At 41.5% G+C, this 20958-nt stretch overlaps 1 protein-coding gene across 2 annotated transcripts in view; it reads right to left on the minus strand.

Annotated features, from left to right (window-relative positions):
• The window catches only part of HDAC1 (histone deacetylase 1), a 33860-nt gene that overhangs the window by 9178 nt on the left and 3724 nt on the right, over window positions 1–20958 (minus strand). The window contains exons 2-3 of one of the 2 annotated variants that reach the window (XM_037061560.1): window positions 14316–14428; window positions 3397–3514 (exon numbers count right to left, since the gene is read on the minus strand). In XM_037061560.1, the coding sequence (XP_036917455.1) occupies window positions 3397–3514; window positions 14316–14428 (231 nt within the window). The remainder of the gene's footprint in view (window positions 1–3396; window positions 3515–14315; window positions 14429–20958) is intronic. The other variant, XM_037061561.1, reaches the window with a different exon arrangement.

Genomic DNA, 20958 nt, shown 5'->3' on the forward strand with positions numbered 1-20958 from the left:
GTAGGGCTAGAGCCTTATTCTCTTGTCCCAGCCTTCCCACTGCATCCACTGTTATAAAAAAGGGGTTCCCAAATTAGAGCAAGGAGGGGGACCCCTAAAATGAAGAGAAAAGGAGAGCCCAGCCTGGACTGCGGTGACCTCTTGAGACACAGCTGAAGCGCAAGGCACGCAATAACCACGAGAGTTACCAACTCCCACGATGCCCTAAACTTGGAGGGTGCCCTGCTCCGATGTCCTGCCAACACAGTGCTCTGAGGAAGCGTGGCCTGCATGAGGGAGAGTGCAGTGGGCCGCTCTCTCCCCAGCTCCCTGGGTAAATACTGGGAGACTGTGTCAATAAGAACTTTGGTCCCTGGGGCCAGGCTATTTATCCACTGGCAACTGATTCCCCCCTCTGGCTGCTTCCTCCTGCAGTGGGTTTCGCCTGTCTGGGTTTCCAGAGTTTTGTTTGCATTCCCATTCGGGATGTGGAGCCTCCATGGGAGGAAACAGTGTTTTAGACACAAGGGAAAAAATATTTCCCTCCAGACCCCCAACCAACGTGTGGCTCAAAAGGCCAGTCCATTGTTCCCAGCTCAACCAGTTGTGTGATTAGAGATGGAAAGAGGGGAAAATGGGAAAGCAGACAGTCATTTAGACTAATCTGTAAGGTGAGGAAGGATTTTTCTATGGGTTTTCCATTTCCTACTATAAATACTTTTCTCATTCTTAGTCTGGCTTTAGACGAAAGGTGAGCAATATTGGGTGAGAGATGGGGGAGCGGAAAGGGGTAGAAAGGCAGTAAAAAGCATACTGCAGAAGGAGATGCACAGGATTGAACACTGACTTCTGGGCAATGCTTCCACCTTAGCAGTGGTGGTAATGGACGGGAGTGGGGAGTGAGAGAGAAAGGTGTGTGATCAACAAGAGGTGCCCAGGGGGGCTTCGACTATATTGGTAGTATTTCCTTTCTTAGATGGGTAGTGGGTACATGGATGTTCATTATGTTATTTCCTTATATTTCTTTTATGTCTGAAATATTTTATATGCAACATATTTAAAAACATTCCAGAGTCAGGAGACTAGAATTCCATTCTCATTCTACCACTGGAGAATTCCTTTTTCCATTCTTTAAAAAATGGTTTTAAATTTATTTTTAGAAAGGGGAGGGAGGGAGAAAGAGGAGAGAAACATCAGTGTGTGATTGCCTCTTGTGCACCTCCTACTGGGGACCTGGCCCACAATACAGGCATGTGGTCTGAGGGAATTGAACCAGCAACCTTTAGGTTCATAGGCTGATGCTCAATCCACTGAGCCACACCAACCAGGACTCATTTTCCATTCTTGCTATGTGACTCTAGCAAAAATATTTTACCTGCCTGCGTCTCAGTTTGTACATCTATAAAACGGACAATGGTTCCAAATTTTACCACCATAAATTCCTTTTATCATGTTTCCACCATAAGCCTCATGTTCTGAAAGACTATCTGCCAAAAAAACTGCATTTATTCATGTTTCCATTTTTGCTTCTTATCAAGCTTCTCAAAGACTCAAAGTGACCACAAAGCATTTCTCATTCTAGCCAAGAGCAAGGAAACCTGACTTAGTTGGTCTTGTTACAGGTACTACAGGTATACTTTCCTAGGTTAGGTATTGGTAAATATTTAAAAAGAGCTCAGTTCTTACATCCCTGGTACTTCTGCACACACCCCTGGTTAAAAAGCACTGTACTAAGTGACATCTCTCTATAACCCTATAAATCAAGGCAATAAGGTACCTTGTGGTCCTTATTGAGGCCCACAAGATAGAAGAGCCTCATTCTTCCTACTCCACATCTTCAATGAGAGAAAAATCCCAGAGCTAGTTTATGAATGTACAAGTTTAGAGTGTTGGGTTTCAGGAAAATTACAGCAGTCTGGGAACCAGAGCCAAACCTGTACACTCCCAAGGTCCTATTATTTTGTCTGCCTTGACAGATTTGAAAATAAAAAAGTTGTAAGTCATACTAGCGAAAGCTTCTATTCAGTGAGAGTTAGTGCTTTGAGTACATTATCTCACTCATCCCCCGCCCCCAACCTCCACTATGAGACAGGCACTACTGTCTTCTTTTTAGAGAAGGGAAGACAGGCTCAGAGAGGCTAGGAGACTTGCTCAAGAACATACTTCTACGTGGCAGAGCTAAGGGATTCAAATCAAGACACAAACTTCATTTTCTTGCCTAAACACCAAGCTGCTCCTCTAGTAAGAGCCCTCTCTGCCGACAGTGGAGCAGTCGACAGTGGAGCCTGACTGCTACCGGACAAGGGTAGTGAAAACAAACCCCTAAAGCCATCTAGAACAAAGGAATGAATTTGTCTCACCTTGAAAGGAAATAAGACCCTGCTAATTCAGAGAGCAAATACTTTACTTAGAGGGGCCAGCAGCTCCTGCAGTTGTGAAATGTAATGTTTCAAAGAAGGTTTCTGTGGTTCTGTAATCATTACCTGAACAATTATTGCAATAAATAAATAACTTTCTGCTTTGGGACTCAGACTACTCGCATCCAGTAGCAACAAACAAATGCCATGGATTTCCTGATATTTCAAAATAAGCTGTCATAAGCCATCAAAACCTCTTCTGAACAATGCTGATACAGTATATTGATTTACTAAGATATTAGGTGCCAAGTGAGAATTTTTAAAATAACACAAGCGAAAAGTCATGTATGATAGTTCTTCCCAACTTGGAACATATTTTCCCCCCACAGCTACAATATTGCCCCAGAATTCCTACAAACTGAGTATTGCTTCTGAGATGGAACCTGTTCTAAGTTTCAAGCCCCAAAGGGCAGGGGTAGAATCACCTCAACTCAAAGATTGTATCACCTAGAGTCTGTCCTAACCAGCTGTTGAATTCTTTTTCTAATCATATTTTGATTATGCTATTATGGTTGTCCCAATTTTTCCCCTTTGCCCCCCTCCACCCAGCGGCCTCCACTCCCTCAGGCAACCCCCACATCTTTGTTCACGTCTATTAAATTCTCAGTGAACACTGACACAGTAGGAGCAGGTCAGCTGTACGGGATGACATCCAGTCCATTTGAAGAAAGAAAAATCTGAGGGGAAGTGACTTGCCCATTAAGTTGTCAGAGCTGGGAACGTATACCTACGTTCCCACTCCCAGGTCAGTGCTTTTCCCATTACAATAACCATTGTTTTCTTGGCAAGATGTTGTGAACTTAACTGGACAAGGTTAAATCTCTGTTCCTTACCATCAGAAATAAGGAAAACCAGACTTGAGAAAAAAGTCCCTTGGGAGCTAAGGGAAATCAGGTGTCAGCTGAATGGGAAGTACAAAGGAAAGCAGGCTGGGCCCCTCCAACTGAAAGGGAGATCCAAATGGGGGCTTGAGGGCAGGGAGAGAACAGAATGGACTTACATCTCTGCATCTGCTTGCTATACTCAGACATGTTATCTGGGCGGATGGAGCGCAAGAATTTTATGTAGTCGTCACTGTGATACTTGGTCATCTCTTCAGCATTGGCTTTGTGAGGGCGCTAGAAGGTAGAGAGGAGAAAGGGCACGTTATTCTGAACTACACGCCAACCTTCACTCAGTCTGCTTTGAATGCACATCTGCCCAGCATTAAACTAGATGCTGCAAAGGATAAAAACAAATTATTGGTTAGATTCTGACCTCAAGAAACTGACAGTCTAATTAGGCAATAAAACTACCAAAGGAGAGTCATTATCAGAAGGCCCAGACTGCAACTCAAACTCTGCTGCTTAGGCAAGTCTACCTCTTGAGCTTCAATGTCCTCATTTATTATACACAGGTAATATCTACCTTATAGGGAGGTTGTGAGAACTGAATGAGATTGTCAAATCTTTCTAAATTGTGAAGCGCTTTACAAATGATTACTTCTTCTTTTTTTTTGTATCCTTGCCCCAGGATACACTTATCGATTTGAGAGCGAGAGAGCCAGAAAAAAGGAGAAAGAGAGAGAAAATTGATGTGAGAGAGAAACAAAGACTGCAGGTCACAGGATGACGCTCCAACCAACCAAGCCACACTGGCCAGGGCCAAATTATTACTTCTTTTTATTTCTTAAAGATGTTATTTATTTATTTTTAGACAGAGAGGGACAGAGGGGCAGAGGGAGAGAAATATCGATGTGCAGCCACCTCCCACATGCACCCCACTGGAGACCCAGCCATAACCCAGGCATGTGCCCGGACTGGGAATTGAACCAGTGACCCTTTGGTTCACAGACTGGCACTCGATCCACTGAACCACACCAGCCAGGGCTACTTCTTTTTAACATCAAATATGACAATATATAATTATGGGCCAAATGGCTTCAAAAATCCAAAAAGAAGGTGTGACTAATAATTAAAATACAAGGTCGGTCCAGAAGGAATCCAGCCATATAATATGAAAAATACAGACATCTACTGAAGAAGATACAAGATACAAGAAACATTGTACATAGGACAATGACACCTCAGTCCCTTTCAAAGCAGGCACCTTGGGACCTCACACAGTTTTCCCAATCGCCATTAGCTGCCCCACCATATTTTCCTGAATCTCATCAATGGTCTGAAATTTCTTCCATTTCAAATGTGATTTTAGTTTTGGGAAAAGCCACAAGTCACAGGGCACCAAATCTGGTCTGTAGAGGGGCTGAGTCATCTAGGTGATTTGATGTTTCAACAAAAAACTCTGCAAGAGAACATGATGCATGAGCGGGTGTGTTGTCATCAGGAAACTGCCAATCACCAGTTGCCCATAGCTGTGCCTTCTACATCATCCGAATATTTTCCACAGAAGAATGTTCAAGCTTAACACAAAATCTGATGCAGACTAGTTGCTCTACTCAGTCATTTTGAATGCAACAGCCACACAGTACACATGTTCACTCAATGGTGTCTACCACCCCACTAGTACAGTGAAGTCATCACTGTTCACACATGCACATTCCAGTCCACCCACCTTGGCTGCCAGGTTACATTGATGTCATGTAAACTATTCTCATTATATTAAAGTGGCTGAACTTTTTCCAGACAGACCTTGTAAATGGAAAATCTTACAAATTATCATCACACCAATAATTCTGATGACATCCTTCCCTTTAAAACTTGACATAGTAATTTCCTGGGTAGCCCAACATTCTGATTTCTCCTTCTCTCTTTTAAAAAATTTTCTTCTCACCCTGACTGGTGTGGCTCAGTAGATCTGAGTGCTGGCCTGTGAACCAAAGGGTTGCTGGTTCAATTCCTAGTCAAGGCACATGCCTGGGTTGCAGGCCAGGTCCCCAGTAGGTGGGTGGCATGTGAGAGGCAACCACACAATGATGTTTTGCTCCCTCTTTCTCCCTCCCTTCTCCCTCTCTAAAAATAAATAAACAAAATCTAAAATAATAAATTATCTTCTCATGCCCTGGCTGATATGGCTAGGTGGATTGAATACAGGCCTATAAACCAAAAGGAACCGCAAGGTTGCTGGTTCATTTCCCAGTCAGGGCACATGCCTAGGTTGCAGACCAGATCCCCAGTTGGGGGCATGCATGAGGCAACCAACTGATGTATCTCTTGCACACTGCTGTTTCTCTCCCTCTGTTTCTCCCTCCCTTTCCTTCTCTCTAAAAGTGAAATAAAATCTTTAAAAAATGTATTATTAATGTTGAACCTTTAAAAAATTTCTCTTCTCCTCATCCCATCAAGGTAGGTCTTCAAAGATGACACTCTTCTAATTAAATACTTTTATAATTTATAAAGCATTTTCAACTAACATTCCCACATACAGCTAACAGTGTGTTTCCTTGGTGCCAGTCACTGTTTCAGACACTTTATGTACCATCTCATATGGTCCTTACAACAACCTTTTAAACTTCATACTATTAGCATCCTCACTTTGCAGTAAGGAAACTACAGCAGAGAGGTTAAATAATTGGCCCAAAGTTAGAAACTAGTAAAGTGCACTAGGAAACTCAGAGGTCTAGCTCCAGGTACAATCTGATTCTCATTTAATCCTCACTAAATACAATGAGAAATGTAAGACTGAAAGATGGACATTGTTTTACTTTTTTTAAAAAACCCCACCTATACTGAAAGAAGCAAGGCTTGGCTCCAAATACTAAGGTGTTTTTTGTTTGTTTTTGTTTTACTATTTTAACCCCTTTACTCTCTTGGCAATGTTTTCCAAGCTCACTTTGACTATCTCCTCTAGACAGGTGACTACCCAAACCCTCCATCTTGCTGTATTTTTCAGACTATAAGACGCACCCCCCCCCAATTCTGGGCGGGGGGAGAAAGGGGGTGCGTCTTACAGTCTGAATGTAGCTTACCTGGCTTGCTGGAGGGCGGGGGGAGCAGCGGTGGAGCAGGATCACAGGTTATTAAATATTTTACCACATTTTTCACTTCAAAAAATTTTTTCCTATTTTCCTCTTCTAAAATCTTATGGGTATCTCATGGGCTGGTATATCTTGTAGTCCTAAAAATATGGTAATCTCTGCTCACAATTCCAACAGCTTCCCAGACAGCTCCACCCACGAATCCCAGAGGTACTTCCTATTTAACTTATCTTCCAGAATTTCTCTTTCACTATTTTTTGTGAATGATGCCAACATCCACACAGGCCGAAAACCTAAGTGCCAACTTTAATTCTAACCTTTCTTGCCTTCCACTTTAATCAACTGTCAATCCCTTTTACATTATCCCTCCATAATCTTGATCACATCAACCACTGTATTCCTCCTATGCTCCTCTTTCCTGGGTTTCCTATTCTAACCACCATCCACCCAGTTGCTCAAGACAGAAGTCTGAGTTATCACCCTTGATTCCTCTTTCCTCAACTACTGCATTCGACTTCTCCTGAAATTATTGCCAGTGTATCTATCATATCTGTCTACTTCCATCCCCAGGGCACCACATTGGATTGTGGCACTAATCTCCTAACTGGTATCCCAGCTTCCACGTTTAACAGCTGTGAGTCTGTTCTCAATCCTACTGCCCTACAGCCAGAGTATCTGTCTACATTTCAACTGAATCATGTCACATCCCCCTAAAAACCCTTCAGAGGCTTCATTACTTACAAGATCAAGTTTGAACTCTTTAACCTAGTTTGGGAAACCAAAATAATCTGGTCCTGATCCCTGCTCACCTTTTTAGAATCCCTCTAAATATTTTATAATCTAGCCCAGGAAATACCAAGTTCAGAGCACTTAAAAGAGCCATTAGGTAAACTAACTTGGTACTTAAACAAAAAATCTCATGCATTAATTGTACCATTCTGCCAAGCACAATTTTACTTGCAATTCTCCAACAGACTTCTCTCTCATCTTTAAAACTGTGCACATGCTATGGACTACATTACTATTCTCTTCACTTCCTCTACTCAACCTTTAGGTTGCAATTGAAAAGGTAATTCCCCTAGAATGCTGTCCTTGACCACTAGAGTCTCAGTTAAGAAACTCATGGATGCCTTAGCCACCTAGCTCAGCTGGTTAGAGCATTATACCAATAAAGTCAAAGTTGCAGATTAATCCCCTGGGGTCAGGACACATACAAGAATCAATGAATTGATATTTCTACTTCTTTAAAATGAATAAAAAAAGAAAAAGAAAAGAAACTCACTGAAGTAATACCCCTAAGAATCCTTACTTCCCTTATCACATTCAAAGTGCATAGAAACTGCATTTGTTTGGTCCACCCTGGAAGGCCAGGAGCAGGTCTGTCTTTATTCTAAGGAACTAACTAGCACAATGCCTGGCACTTAGCGGGTGCTCAGTAAATATCTGTTGCCATAATAAACTCTCACTTGGATTATTTCTGGCCTCCTAATTGGTCCCATTTATATCCAGCCTTATCCTCTTCTAACTCAGCTTCTGTAATGGTGTCACAAAAAGCTTGAAAAGCCAATGTCCTGCTCTCAAACATTCAATGGCTTCCTAACTATAAAAGATTCTGACCCTGGCCAGGTAGCTTAGTTGGGCCCAATATGCCAGGGTTGTGAGTTCAATCCCCAGTCTAACATATACAACCAATGAATGCATAAATAAGTGAAACAACAAATCAATGTTTCTCTAAAACCAGTAACTAAAAAAAAAAAAGATTCTAAAGTCTAACATGGTAATTGGGGATCTTTAGAAGTTTCCTTTTCCAATCAAATTCCTCTCTGCCATTTCATAAATATTATACTGCAGACAAATAGCTCTTCTTCAACAAGACAGAGTGTCCCACCACAGTGTCTTGATCATGTTCTTCCTGCAATCTGAAATTCGTCTTTATCTCAAATTTCTGAAGGAAAAAGCCCATCTCAAAAGCTGATTCTTTTACAAAGAAAAAGCAAATCTTACTCTAAGAACCCATCATCTTCCTTGCCCTGACTGGTATGGCTCAGCAGGTAGGGCATTGTCCCACAGACTGCAAGGTCTCCAGTGACTGCAAGGTCTCCAGTCTGACTCCCAGTCAGGGCACATGCCTAGATGGTAGGCCAGGTCCCCAGTTGGGAGTGTATGAGAGGCAACTTATAGATGTTTCTCCCTTTAACATTGATGTTTCTCTCCTCTTTCTCCCTCCCTTCCCCACTCTCTAAAAGTAAATAAATTTAAATCTTTCTTTTAAAAAAGCAACTAATGAATGCATAAATAAGTGGAACAAATCAGCATTTCTCTTTCCCTCCCTCTCTTGAAAATCAATAAATTAAAAAAAATTTTAAATTCAATAACAAGTAAATGAATACTATATATTGTTTAGGCACATACACATATGATAACTATTTTTTAAAGAGCAAGAGAATATGCACAAAATTTATAAGAGTGATTGGGTTGTAACAATGTGGATGTTCCTTGCATTACGAAAATATTAAGTAAGTAAATTAATACATAGAAAATAAAATAAATTTTTAAAAAAGAAGGCCGAGTACGGGCCTTCTTTTGATGCTTATGAGCCAAGGATAATGATTAACCCTATTCTGTGCATCTGAGGTCCAGTTAAAACAAAAATTAAACCCAGACAATCAAATGGAAAAATGGACAAAAAGCTTGAATAGAAACTTCAACAGGGAAATCTGAATGATTAATAAATATCCAAAAAGATCCTCAAAGCTCACTAGTAACCAAGGAAATACAAGTTAAAACAATCATAAGATACCATTTCACACTTACTCAAAATGGCACACAAAAAAAATTAAACTAGATGACAAAATCAAGTCAAAAAATTAGAACAATGCAATTTTTCTCCATTCCTGGCAACTGGAACCACAATGGCATTATCTAATAAGTGTGACTATGTGCACACCTCCTGACCCAGCGATTCTACTCCTAGGAAATCCTCTAGTGAAACTGCAGCATATCTGCACACATTTAAGAATGTTCACAGCAGCAGTGTTAGTAATAGCCCAAAACTAGAAACCAACCAAAGGCCCACCAATAATAAAATAGGCAAATTATAGTAACTCTTTCAATGAAATATAGTGAAAATAAATTCAGCCACATGCATCAACATACACCAACATGCATGACTCAGGAACATGTTAAGCAAGCAAATCACATATTATATGGCTTCATCTATGTAACATGCAAACATACAACATTAAAACATGTAGTGTTTATGAACACACACTGGTAAAACTATACAGAAAAGTTAGGAAGTAATAATCCACCCCCAAGTTCAGGGCAGAGGTTAACTCTGGGAAGAAGACAGGACCAGAGAAGAGCACACGGGGGTTTAGCAGTCACGTAAATGTTCCTTTTCTTAAACTAGGTGGTATTAATTGTCATGTGATTTGTTATATCTTATATATATTTTCTTTAAAAAAATATCTTACATATATTTTATGAAAATTCTTTCATATCTACAATATTTTATTTTATTTTATTTTTAAAAGATTTTATTTATTTATCCTTAGAGGGGAAGGGAAGGAGAGAGAGAGAGAAATATCAATGTGTGATTGCCTCTCGTGAGTCCCCTGCTGGGAACGGGCCTGCAACCCAGGCATGTGCCCTGACTGGGAATCAAACCAGGATCCTTTGGTTCGCAGGCCCGCACTCAATCCACTGAGCTACACCAGCCAGGGCAATATCTACAATATTTTATAAAAGCACTTTTAAAAAAAAAGAACGAAATAGCAGCCCTGGTTGGTGTAGCTCAGTGGACTGAGTGCCAGTCTGAGAAACCAAGGATCACTGGTTCAGTTCCCAGTCAGGGCACATGCCTGGGTTCCAGGGCCAGGTCCTCAGTTGGGGATGTGAAAGAGGCAACCAATCGATGTATCTCTCACACATTGATGTTTCTCTCCCTCTTTTTCTCCCTTCCTTCCCTTCTCTCTAAAATTAAATAAATAAAATCTTAAAAAAAAAAAAAAGAACAGAAGGCGATGAATAAGAAGCCTAGGAATATACAAAATTAGCATCCAAGGCAAGGAAGAGAGCAAGATTTTTGATTATGTAAATAGAAAGGTTGCCTGGATGAAAAGTGAGGATGTAGATTCTAGGAGAGATTAATTATATGTATGGAGACAGAATTGGAGAAGGGACTAAAAAGAGTGAAATTGTTTGAAAAAGACCTCAACATGTCTTGTTCAGGTATAGGACAGAACACAGCACCTTCCATGAGAAGTCTAAGGAGTATCTTTCAGGACAGACTCTCAAAACTCATCAATTTCAGGAAACACATTAAAATGGCTACCTGTGCTCTGGAAAAGGAATGTTAGGATCATAGCTCAGAGAAAGCTGAAGATGGAGAGATGAATTCAGACAAACAATGTTAGGGGAACAGGACAAAAGATTCACACTCATTGCAAAAGTAGGGCCAGAGAAAGAAAAAGATCACATTGAAGATAACAAAGTCTAGAGATTTCGGAAGGAGAGGTATAATATTGAGGTTTTGCTTTAGAAGTTTACAATAAGAATACCACACATATGAGATCATTGCCAATAAGGTATTTTATTTTCTGTGAGAGCAACTGTTGGTTGCTTCCCAAAGAGCCATTTGCACCCTTCTCTCTTGGTAATACACCCCAATTTCCTTAGGTATTAATGTACCCACCCCCAGGGATGAAATATGATTAGTCTAAGCCAACTGCTGGTGATGAGCTAAGCCTGGCAAATGACCAATTGAAATTTAAGGGGAAATCTGTTGGGAAGTTTCTGGAAAGAGTTTAATCAATGGGGGAGTATAGGTGGGAACAGTGCACAGCGGTCCACTTACTCCTGTCCCATTCCTCTTTGGGGGGTTCTACTCTACGAAGACAAGCTATTTGGAGACAGCCACCATGTGACTTCAAGGCAAAAATAAGAGGATGAAATCACATAAGCTATGGATGGCTAAGCAGAAGAGTAGAATAAGCCTGGGTCCCTGATGACGCAGACAAAAAAAAAAATCCTAAGAACATCTACCTCTAGACTTCTTGTTAAAAGGTTGTTTAGGAAGGAAAAAAGGACAAAAGGACAGATACAGACACTGGAATCAGAGAGATACCGTTTGGAATCTTAGCCCATCTATTAAAAGCTATGTGACTTTGGGCATGTTAATTATCCTCTCTGAGCTTGTTTTCTAAGCTATAAGTTAGTTATTATAAGAATTACATAAAATAGTCTTGGCTAGTGTAGCTCAGTGGACTGAGGGCCAGCCTGTGAACCAAAGGGTCACTGGTTGATTCCCAGTCAGGGCACATGCCTGGGTTGTGGGGTAGGTCCCCAGTGAAGGGTGTCTGATAGACAACCACACACTGATGTTTCTCTCCCTCTCCCTTCCCCTCTCTAAAAATAAATAAATACAATCTTTAAAAAAAAGAATTACATAAAATAATAGGTAGCCCTAGGCCAGGCACCTAGCAATCAATAAATATTAGTTTACTTTTCCTGTCACCTAAAGATAGAATCCATTTTTAAATTTCTCAATATCTCTCATGGAGGTTAATACAGTCCCTGGGGTATGACAGTACTCAACAAAAATATGCTGAATGCAAGAAAGAGGGCTTGAGGTGATTCTTGAAGATGAGTAAGGTGAGTGGGCCTAGTAAATAATCCTTCCAGTCCGGACAGGATGGAAAGAGGCAGAATCTGATCTGACTGATTTGGAAGGCTAAAGGGGGAGAGGCAAGGAAGGAGGCAAGGTGGGGCCAGATTGGCATGATGCAGATGTGCAATAGATAGCTCCGAAGGTCTTGGTGCTTACTATTCTACATTCAGGTATTCTCTTTCTCTAAATTCTAGTCTGCTCTCTAGAGTCCCTGAACATCTTGCTACCTTTTATGTTTTTCATTCTCAGTTGCCTTTCACACCTGAAAAACCTTTGGTCCCAAGGTATGTCTGTTCCTGTCTACCTTCTCTCTGGCTTCCCCAGCTGCCTCTACGGTATCTTAGACACATGACACAGCCATCTGGGAAGGAAAACTCATCCCCTTTCATTCTCTGGAATGGTGAGGAAAGATACTGCTGTTGCTAGGTTACTTAAGCTGCTGGCACACTTTAACAACAGACTCTTATGCTCTTACCATAAGGCAACATGGGCCCCCAGATCCTCTTTATTTATCTCATTTGGACCTTTGCAACAGCCTCCTAAGTAGCCTCCATGCTTCTAAATTGCATGCCTGTTCCTATTGCTCTTTCATGTTAAAATCCTTCACTTATTATTCACTGCCTCCAAAAGAAGTTCAAACTGGGAACCTTAGGATCAAATTTTGTTCACAGATATACTGATGTGTTTCTACTTGTACAACTTTAAAAAAATTGCCTTGGTTGGTGTGGCTCAGTGGGTTGAGCACCGACCTGTGAACAGAAAGGTTGCTGGTTCAATTCCCAGTCAGGGCACATGCCTGAGTTGTGGGCCAGGTCCCCAGTTGGGGGCATGCAAGTGACAACTGATTTATATTTCTCTTACACATTCACACATCAGTGTTTCTCTCCTCTCTTTCTTCCTCTCTTCCCCCCTCTCTAGAAATGAATAAATATCACCCTGGCTGGTGTGGCTCACTGGATTGAGTACTGGCCTGCAAACCAAAAGGTTGCCAGTTCAGTTCTCAGTTAGGGCACGTGCCAGGGTTGCAGGCTGGGTCCCTGGTTGGGGGAGTGTGAGAGGCAACTGATCGATGTTTCTCTCCCTCTTTCTCTCCCTCCCTTACCCTCTCTAAAAATAAATAAATGAAATCTTAAGAAAAAGTTTTTTTAAAAAAGTAAATGAATAAATAAAATCTTTTAAAAAAAAACAACTTGGGCCAACAAGTCCTTGTTGGAGATTTTTGAGGGGGGATTTTACATAATAATCTGGGTATCTAGCTTCTGTTTAAAAACTGTAAGATGCAGCAATTTTTAAATTTTAATAAAGTGGTTTTTTGTTTAAGATTTTATGCATTTATCTTCAGAGTGGAAGGGTGAGAAACATCGATGTGTGATAGAAACATTGCTAGGTCATTTCTTGCACACCCTCAAGTGGGGACCTGCCCCAAACCCAGGCATATACCCTGACTGGGAATTGAACCGGAGGAGACCTTTTGGTTCATGAGCTGGCACTTAATCCACTGAGCCACAGCAGCAAGAGCCCCAATCACACATTTTTTAGGCACTGGATTGTTTGACCCTGGCCCATCAGGGCTGCTTAGTATAGCACATCCAATCTTTGCTGACCTCTCCAGCTCTAGCTGCCCTCACTCACACCTGTGAACTTTACACTATAGTAATACCTGTACACTAAACTACTTGTATTTTCCCCATATACACCATATTGTTCTTACCTCTCTGTCTTTTTGTATATGTTCTTCCCTTGGCCTAGAATACGAGTCTCCCTCCTGAATTCCAGGCTAAATTCCATCCAACCTTTGAAACTGCTCAGGTATCACCTCTGGGAAACATCCCAAGGCTCCCTTCCTCCTTCATTCCCCCTTATCACTTCATCTTGAACATTTTTTAATTGTTGCACTTACACACTATAAATTATCTGTGTACATGTCTGTCTCTAGCACTAGAGTAAACTCCTCAAAAACAGAATTTCTATCATTTACAGTGGCTGTCTGCCACATAACAGCCACTCAACACATGTTTGATGAATGAGTATCTAAGAAAATAAGATAATAGCCCTGGCTAGTGTAGCTCAGTGGATTGAGCGTGGGCCTGCGAACCGAACAACTGCAGTTCGATTCCCAGTCAGAGCACATGTCTGGGTTGCAGGCCAGTTCCCAGCAGAGGACCTACGAGAGGCAACCATACATTGATATTTCTCTCCCTCTCTCTTTCCCTTCCCCTCTAAAGATAAATAAATAAAGCCTTAAAAAAAGAAAAGAAAAGAAGATAATAAATGACCTAAGGGAAACCAGAGCTGATGAGATCAGGGGGAGGTGGAGCTCCCAGTAACTCACATAGATTTCCATTTTTCGGTAGAGACCATAGTTAAGTAGCAAATTGTGAGTCATGCGGATTCGGTGAGGCTTCATTGGGTGGCCTTGTCCATAATAGTAATTTCCAACATCCCCTGAAGAAGAAAGAGTGACAGTTTCAGTGACACAGTTAGACCTACTCCCAAGAGACACAAGGAATTTTCCCAATAAACTCCTAGGCAAACTGTCTTTTGGCCCTGGCCAGTGTGGCTCAGTGGGTTGGGCATTGTTCTATGAACCGAAAGGCGGAGGTTCAATTCCAGTCAGGGCTTGGGTTGCAGGTTCAGTCCCCTGGGGCAAGTACAGAAGGCAATCAATCAATGTTTCTCTCTCACATTGATGTTTCTCACCCTCTCTTTCTCCCTCTCACCCCATCTCTGTAAACCAAAAATAAAATTAAACACACACGCACACACAACAAACCTCTCTTTCTGGTTCATTGTAGTCTCTAAAATTCTCATGCATGTCAAGGAAAGATAACTCCAAAAGAAAAAAAAATGCAGGGGATCCTGGAGAGGTCAGATGAATGTCACTCGAGCCCAGTTTCTTCCCCTGGGACTCACAGGCACTACTAGGGAGTGGGAGGGGTTCATTCCAAAACTACTTGGAACAGCAGCCAGTGAGGTGACACTGTATCTCCAAGGAATCCACTCCCACAAAAGAAAAATAACAATCAATACTGAAGATTATTTTAAGCCACAGTTCGCCTCTTATACATTGTGATACTTTATGGTGTCAAAGCACATTCATGTTTATTTTCTTACTGGATCCTCACAATAACCATATAAAACAGTTAAGACAGGGAGTTTTATTCCCATTTTACAGAAAACTACTCTATCATCTCTTGCTTCATCTATAGCAATACCCTTCTCATTGGTCCTCTGCCTTCAAGTCAAAGTATCTGCCTTACTATCACCAGTCATTCCCTCATAAACAGCTCTGATAATATCACCACCCCTCTCCCACTCAAAAATCTTTAATGGATTCCCATACCCCACAGGATGAAGAATACAGAACTACTTCAGCCCTGGCTGGGATGGTTGGCTTGGAGTGCCGACCTGTGAATCAAAAGGTCACTGGTTCAAATCACAGTCAGGGCACATGCCTGGGTTGCAGGCCAGATCCCTGGTTGGAGGTGTATGAGAGGCAACTGATTGATGTATACCTCACATACCAATGTGTCTCTCCCTCTATATCTCCCTCCCTTCCCCTCTCTAAAAATAAATAAAATCTTTTTTTAAGATTATTTATTTAGTTAGTTTTAGAGAGAGGGGAAGGGAGGGAGAAAGAAAAAGGTCAATGTACGGTTGCCTCTCATGTGCCCCTCACTGGGGACCTGGCCTGCAACCCAGGCATGTGCCCTGACTGGGAAGCAAAGCAGTGACCCTTTAGTTCGCAGGCCAGTGCTCAATCCACTGAGCCACACCAGCCAGGGCTAAAAATAAATAAAATCTTAAAAAAAAGAAGAAGAACAATTTCAGTCACCTGGCATTCAAGGACCTTCTTAATCTACCATCCCAGACTCACCACCACCCTCTTCCACAACTCTCTCCCTCTCTATCCTCTAGCTGCCACCAGACAAACTACTACGGCCTTTGGGCCAAATACAATCGGATGCCTGTTATTTTGTAAATAAAATTTTACTGGCACACGGCCATGCTGAGTTTATATATTGTCTACGGCTGACTGCACATTATAATAGCACAGCTGAGTAGTTAAATAATTGTGACGGAGATCCACCCATATGGCACACAAAGCCTAAAATATTTATTATCTGACCCTTTACAGAAAGTTTGCCAGTATCTGCTGTAAACACACTGTACTATTATCAGCATCCTGAACATGGCAATTGCCTTCACCAAATATTCTTAGTTCAATCTGTTCCTCTGACCTGGAAAGTCCTGTTTCCGATGATCTCGTGCTATAGAGCCCAGCTCAAGCTCCAAACATATTCCTGATCAGAATAAATGGTCTTTTCCTCTCTGACAATTTGTATATAGCACTTAACTCATTTTGTTTTGTGTTTGAATTACTGGCATATCTATTTATATCCACAGGACTAGGGCGCTCCTTTAAGGCAAGGACAAATATACCCTGTATATCACAGAAGCTCAATAAATATTCAAAGACTTGAACTGAGACTCAGAGAAGTTAAACTGAAGCTCAAGATGGCACAGGCAATGAGTGATCTGGGGTCCACTCTTCTGACTTCAAATCCAGCGTGCTAAAAGCTACACTGGGTTTCCTAGGTGCCTACTTCAGTTCGCACTTAATCTAGACGGCTCTGTGAGTCTACTTGGTAGAAAGTTCCTGTAACAATATTCCAAAATCTAGTGAACTGAATACCCATAGATCTCTCCATAGGAGTATATCAGGATGAGGCAGATTTTTCAGCATCCATGAAAAAAAGGTCCCAACCTCTAATCCATTGGTTTGGTGGTGCCAAAAAGAGGTTTCATTCCAGGGATCAGTGCACTGTGGGGAATGCCACCAACAGCATCCAAGCCACACTCCAATTCTCTTTGCTATAGGCATGGCCTGGGGTACTGAGAAATTTCTAAACAGTTGGATGTTTAGGATCTTATCCTCTTCTCTATTTCTCTTTAAACAGACTTTATTTTTTAGAACAACTGCAGATTTACAGAAAATTACAAAGACAGTAGAGAGTTCTCAGATAAGCACAACCAGTTTCCCCTATTATTAACATTTTACACTAGTAAAATAAGTATTTGTTATAACTAATGAACCAACATTGATACATTAACTCAAAGTGCATACTTGACTCAGATTTCCTTACTTTTTATCTAATGTCCTTCCATCCTCTTCCAATCTTAGTGAGGCTTCTGAGAGTAGGGACTATGCTCTCAGCCAGAGCCACAAGCCAGAGTACAGCTTATAAATGGCATTCAATAGGGACCTTTGTCCTACGCTTGTCCTATAAAAACACAGACTTTGAGATGTGGTAACAAGGAAGGCGAGCAAAAAAGTTGTCCTCAGGGCCCCTCAAATAATCTTATCAGCCATGCTGATTAGGTAGAATAGGTTCTCAAGGTATTGGCTGAGACATCCAGATGAAGATCCAATTTGTTGGCAGTCGGCAGTCACAAGGCCAATATCGAGATAAATAACTGGATTCCTGCTTCCCATTCTCTGGTATGGGCCTTGATCCCTAGCAACTCCCTTGCCTGGATCTAGCCAAGGCTTAGCCTTGAGGAACTAAGATAACCTATCTATTTCTTTCACATTCCTTTTTTTAAAAGATTTTATTTACTTATTTTCAGAGAGAGGGGAAGAAAGAGAGGGATAGAAACATCAATGTGTGGTTGCCTCTTGTATGCCCTCAACTGGGGACCTGGCCCACAACTGCCAGGGCCCAAGCATGTGCCCTGACTGGGAATCGAACCAATGACCCTTTGGTTAGCAGGCCAGCACTCACACCACTGAGCCACACCAGCCAGGCATTTTTCACATTTCTTATTTTTTTTATTTCAATACTTAAAATATTCAAAGATGAAGTATCATATTCACTGACATCTCTATGGAAGATACACCAAACAAAGCATATAGGCATTCCACAATTATAAGTACCTTATCTAGACAGCTAAGGGAATACCTGAGGGTAGGGCCCAGAGATGCCATCCTCTTAAATAATTTTTTTTATTAAATATGCCCTCTTAATAATTTTTAATTAGGTTGCCAAGAGACTTTAAATGAAATCATTCTTTTTATTTAGATATGACTTTTAAACTTTAAAAGCACTCTCCCCACTGTTTTCATAGGAGAGTGACATGAGGCTATAAAGGTAAAGTGACTTGCCTAATACTACAAAGCCTCTGAGTAGCAGAGGCAAATCTGAGTCTCAAGCTAGTGACCCCACTGCAAAACTGTTTCTTTTATTTCTTACTTTTTAAAAATATTATTTATGCTATTACGGTTGCCCCAATTTTTCCTCCTTTATCCCTCTCCACCCAGTCCCCCACTCCACTCCCTTACGCAATCCCCACACCATTGAACATGTCCTTGGGTCCTGTATACATACTCTGGCTAATCCCTGCACCTTCTTTCAAACAGTCCTCACCTACTTCCTCCTCTTAAGGTTTCTTAAAAAGTAAAAAGTCTTAACTTCTGGCTAAAATGGAGGCATAGGTAGATACACTTTGCTTTCTCGCACAGCCAAAAGGACAACAACCGATTTAAAAACAAAAAATGACCAGAATTGCCAAAGAAACTAACTGTATGGAAGTCTGAGAACCAAGGAGTTAAAGAAGAAACATTCATCGAGACTGGAAGGAGGGGCAGAGACGGGCAGCCGAAGCAGAGAGGACACGTGGCAAGGTGCAGGCTGGGGGACCAGGTGGTCCCACATTCACATGTGGATAAACTGGGAGAAACAACTGGGGAACAAGACAAACTGAGCAACCCAGGGTCCAACACCAGGAACTAAAGCCTCAAAACCTCTGGCTGTAAAAACCTGTGGAGGGTTTGGCAGTGGGAGAAACTCTTAGTCTCACAGGAGAGTCTGTTGGAAGGACCCAAGGAGTCCCAGAATGTACACAAACCTCAGTAATGTAATTGCCTTTTAGCACCCTCCTGCTGCCTGCCCCACCTGCCCTGCTTCCTGCACTGGGTCCTGGCCTGCAACCCAGGCATGTGCCCTGACTGGGAATCGAACTGGCAACCCTTTGGTTCGATGGCCAGCATTCAGTCCACTGAGCCATACCAGCCAGGGCTTCTTCTGGAGTTTTGATCTGTTCTTTCATTTAGGCCATATTTCTTTGTATCAGCACACTCGTCATCCACCAAGGAATCAGCACCAAAAGGGCCCAGTCTGCTTGTAGGTAGTAGAGGAAATGACTGAAAGCAGGACAAGAGAGCAAGTGGTATTGTTCCCTCTGACCTCTCCCCCACATAGAGAACCACAACACAGCAAAGTGAGTTGTCTCACCCTTGTAAATACCAAAGTCTCCACCCCTTAAAACATGACGAGTGTGCTGATACAAAGAAATGTGGCCCAAATGAAAGAACAGATCAAAACTCCAGAAGAAGCCCTGTTTGGTATGGCTCAGTGGACTGAATGCTGGCCATCGAACCAAAGGGTTGCCAGTTCGATTCCCAGTCAGGACACATGCCTGGGTTGCAGGCCAGGACCCAGTGCAGGAAGTGGGGCAGGTGGGGCAGGCAGTGGGGGGTGCTAAAAGGCAATTACATTACTGATGTTTCTCTCCCTCTCTTTCTACTTCCCCTACCCTCTGTCTAAAAATAAATTTTAAAAAATCTTTTAAAAAAACCCTCCAGAAAAAGAACTAAGCAACAATGAGATAGGCAATCTATGAGATACAGAGTTCAAAACACTGCTAATCAGGATGCTCACAGAAATGCTTGAGTACTGACCCAAAATAAAGGAAGAAGTGAAGGCTATACAAAGTGAAATAAAATATACAGGGAACCAACGGTGAAGGGAAGGAAACTGGAACTCTAATCAATGATTTGGAACAGAAGGAGGAAATAAACATTCAACCGGAACAGAAAGAAGAAACAAAAATTCAAAAAAATGAGAAGAGGCTTAGGAACCTCCAGGACAACTTTAAAATTCCAACATCTGAATCACAGGGATGCCAGAAGAAGAACAAGAGCAAGAAATTGAAAACTTATTTGAAAATATAATGAAAGAAAACTTCCCCAAGATGGCAAAGGAAATAGACATGCAAGGCCAGGAAGCTCAGACATACCAAAGAAATTGGACCCAAGGAGGACCACACCAAGACATGTCATAATTAAATTACCGAAAATTAAAGATAAGGATAGAATCTTAAAAGCAGCAAGAGAAAAGGAGAGAGTTACCTACAAAGGAGTGCCCATAAGGCTCTCAGCTGATTTCTCAAAAGAAATTTTACAGGCAAGAACAGGCTAGGAAAAAGTATTCAAAGTCATGAAAGGCAAGGACTACAGCCAAGATTAGTCCATCCAGCAAAGCTTTCATTTAGAATGGAAGGGCAGATAAAGTGCTCCCCGAATAAGATAAAGGAGTTATCTTTAAGATCAAGTTAAAGGAGTTCATCATTACCAAGCTCTTATTATATGAAATGTTAAAGGGACTTATCTAAGAAAAAGATCAAAACTATGAACAAATAGGCCCTGACTGATGTGGTTCAGTGGATTGAGCACCCACTTGTGAACAGAAAGGTCACTGGTTCAATTCCCAGTCAAGGCACATTCCTGGATTGTAGGTGATGTATAAGAGGCAACCATTAAATGTTTCTCTCCCTCTTTCTTCCTCCCCTCCCTGCTCTCCAAAAATAAAATAAATAGCTCTGGCTGGAGTGGCTCAGTGAATTGAGGGCTGGCCTGCAAACCAAAGGGTCACTGGTTCGATTCCCAGTCAGGGCGCATGCCTGGGTTGTGGGTTAGGTCCCCAGTAGGAGATTGTACGAGAGGCAACCACACATTAATGTTTCTCTCCCTCCCTTCCCCCTCTCTAAAAATATATAAATAAAGTCTTTTAAAAATAATAAAAAATAAATAAAATCTAAAAAACTAATATAAGTTAAAAAAATAAACTATGAACAGTAAGATGACAACAAACTCACAACTATCAAAACCTGATCCTAAAGAAACAAAAACAAAC

This window comes from Sturnira hondurensis, unplaced genomic scaffold (assembly GCF_014824575.4).
Source record: "Sturnira hondurensis isolate 20B ecotype Veracruz unplaced genomic scaffold, ASM1482457v3 Scaffold0013381, whole genome shotgun sequence".
Taxonomy (NCBI): Eukaryota; Metazoa; Chordata; class Mammalia; order Chiroptera; family Phyllostomidae; genus Sturnira; species Sturnira hondurensis.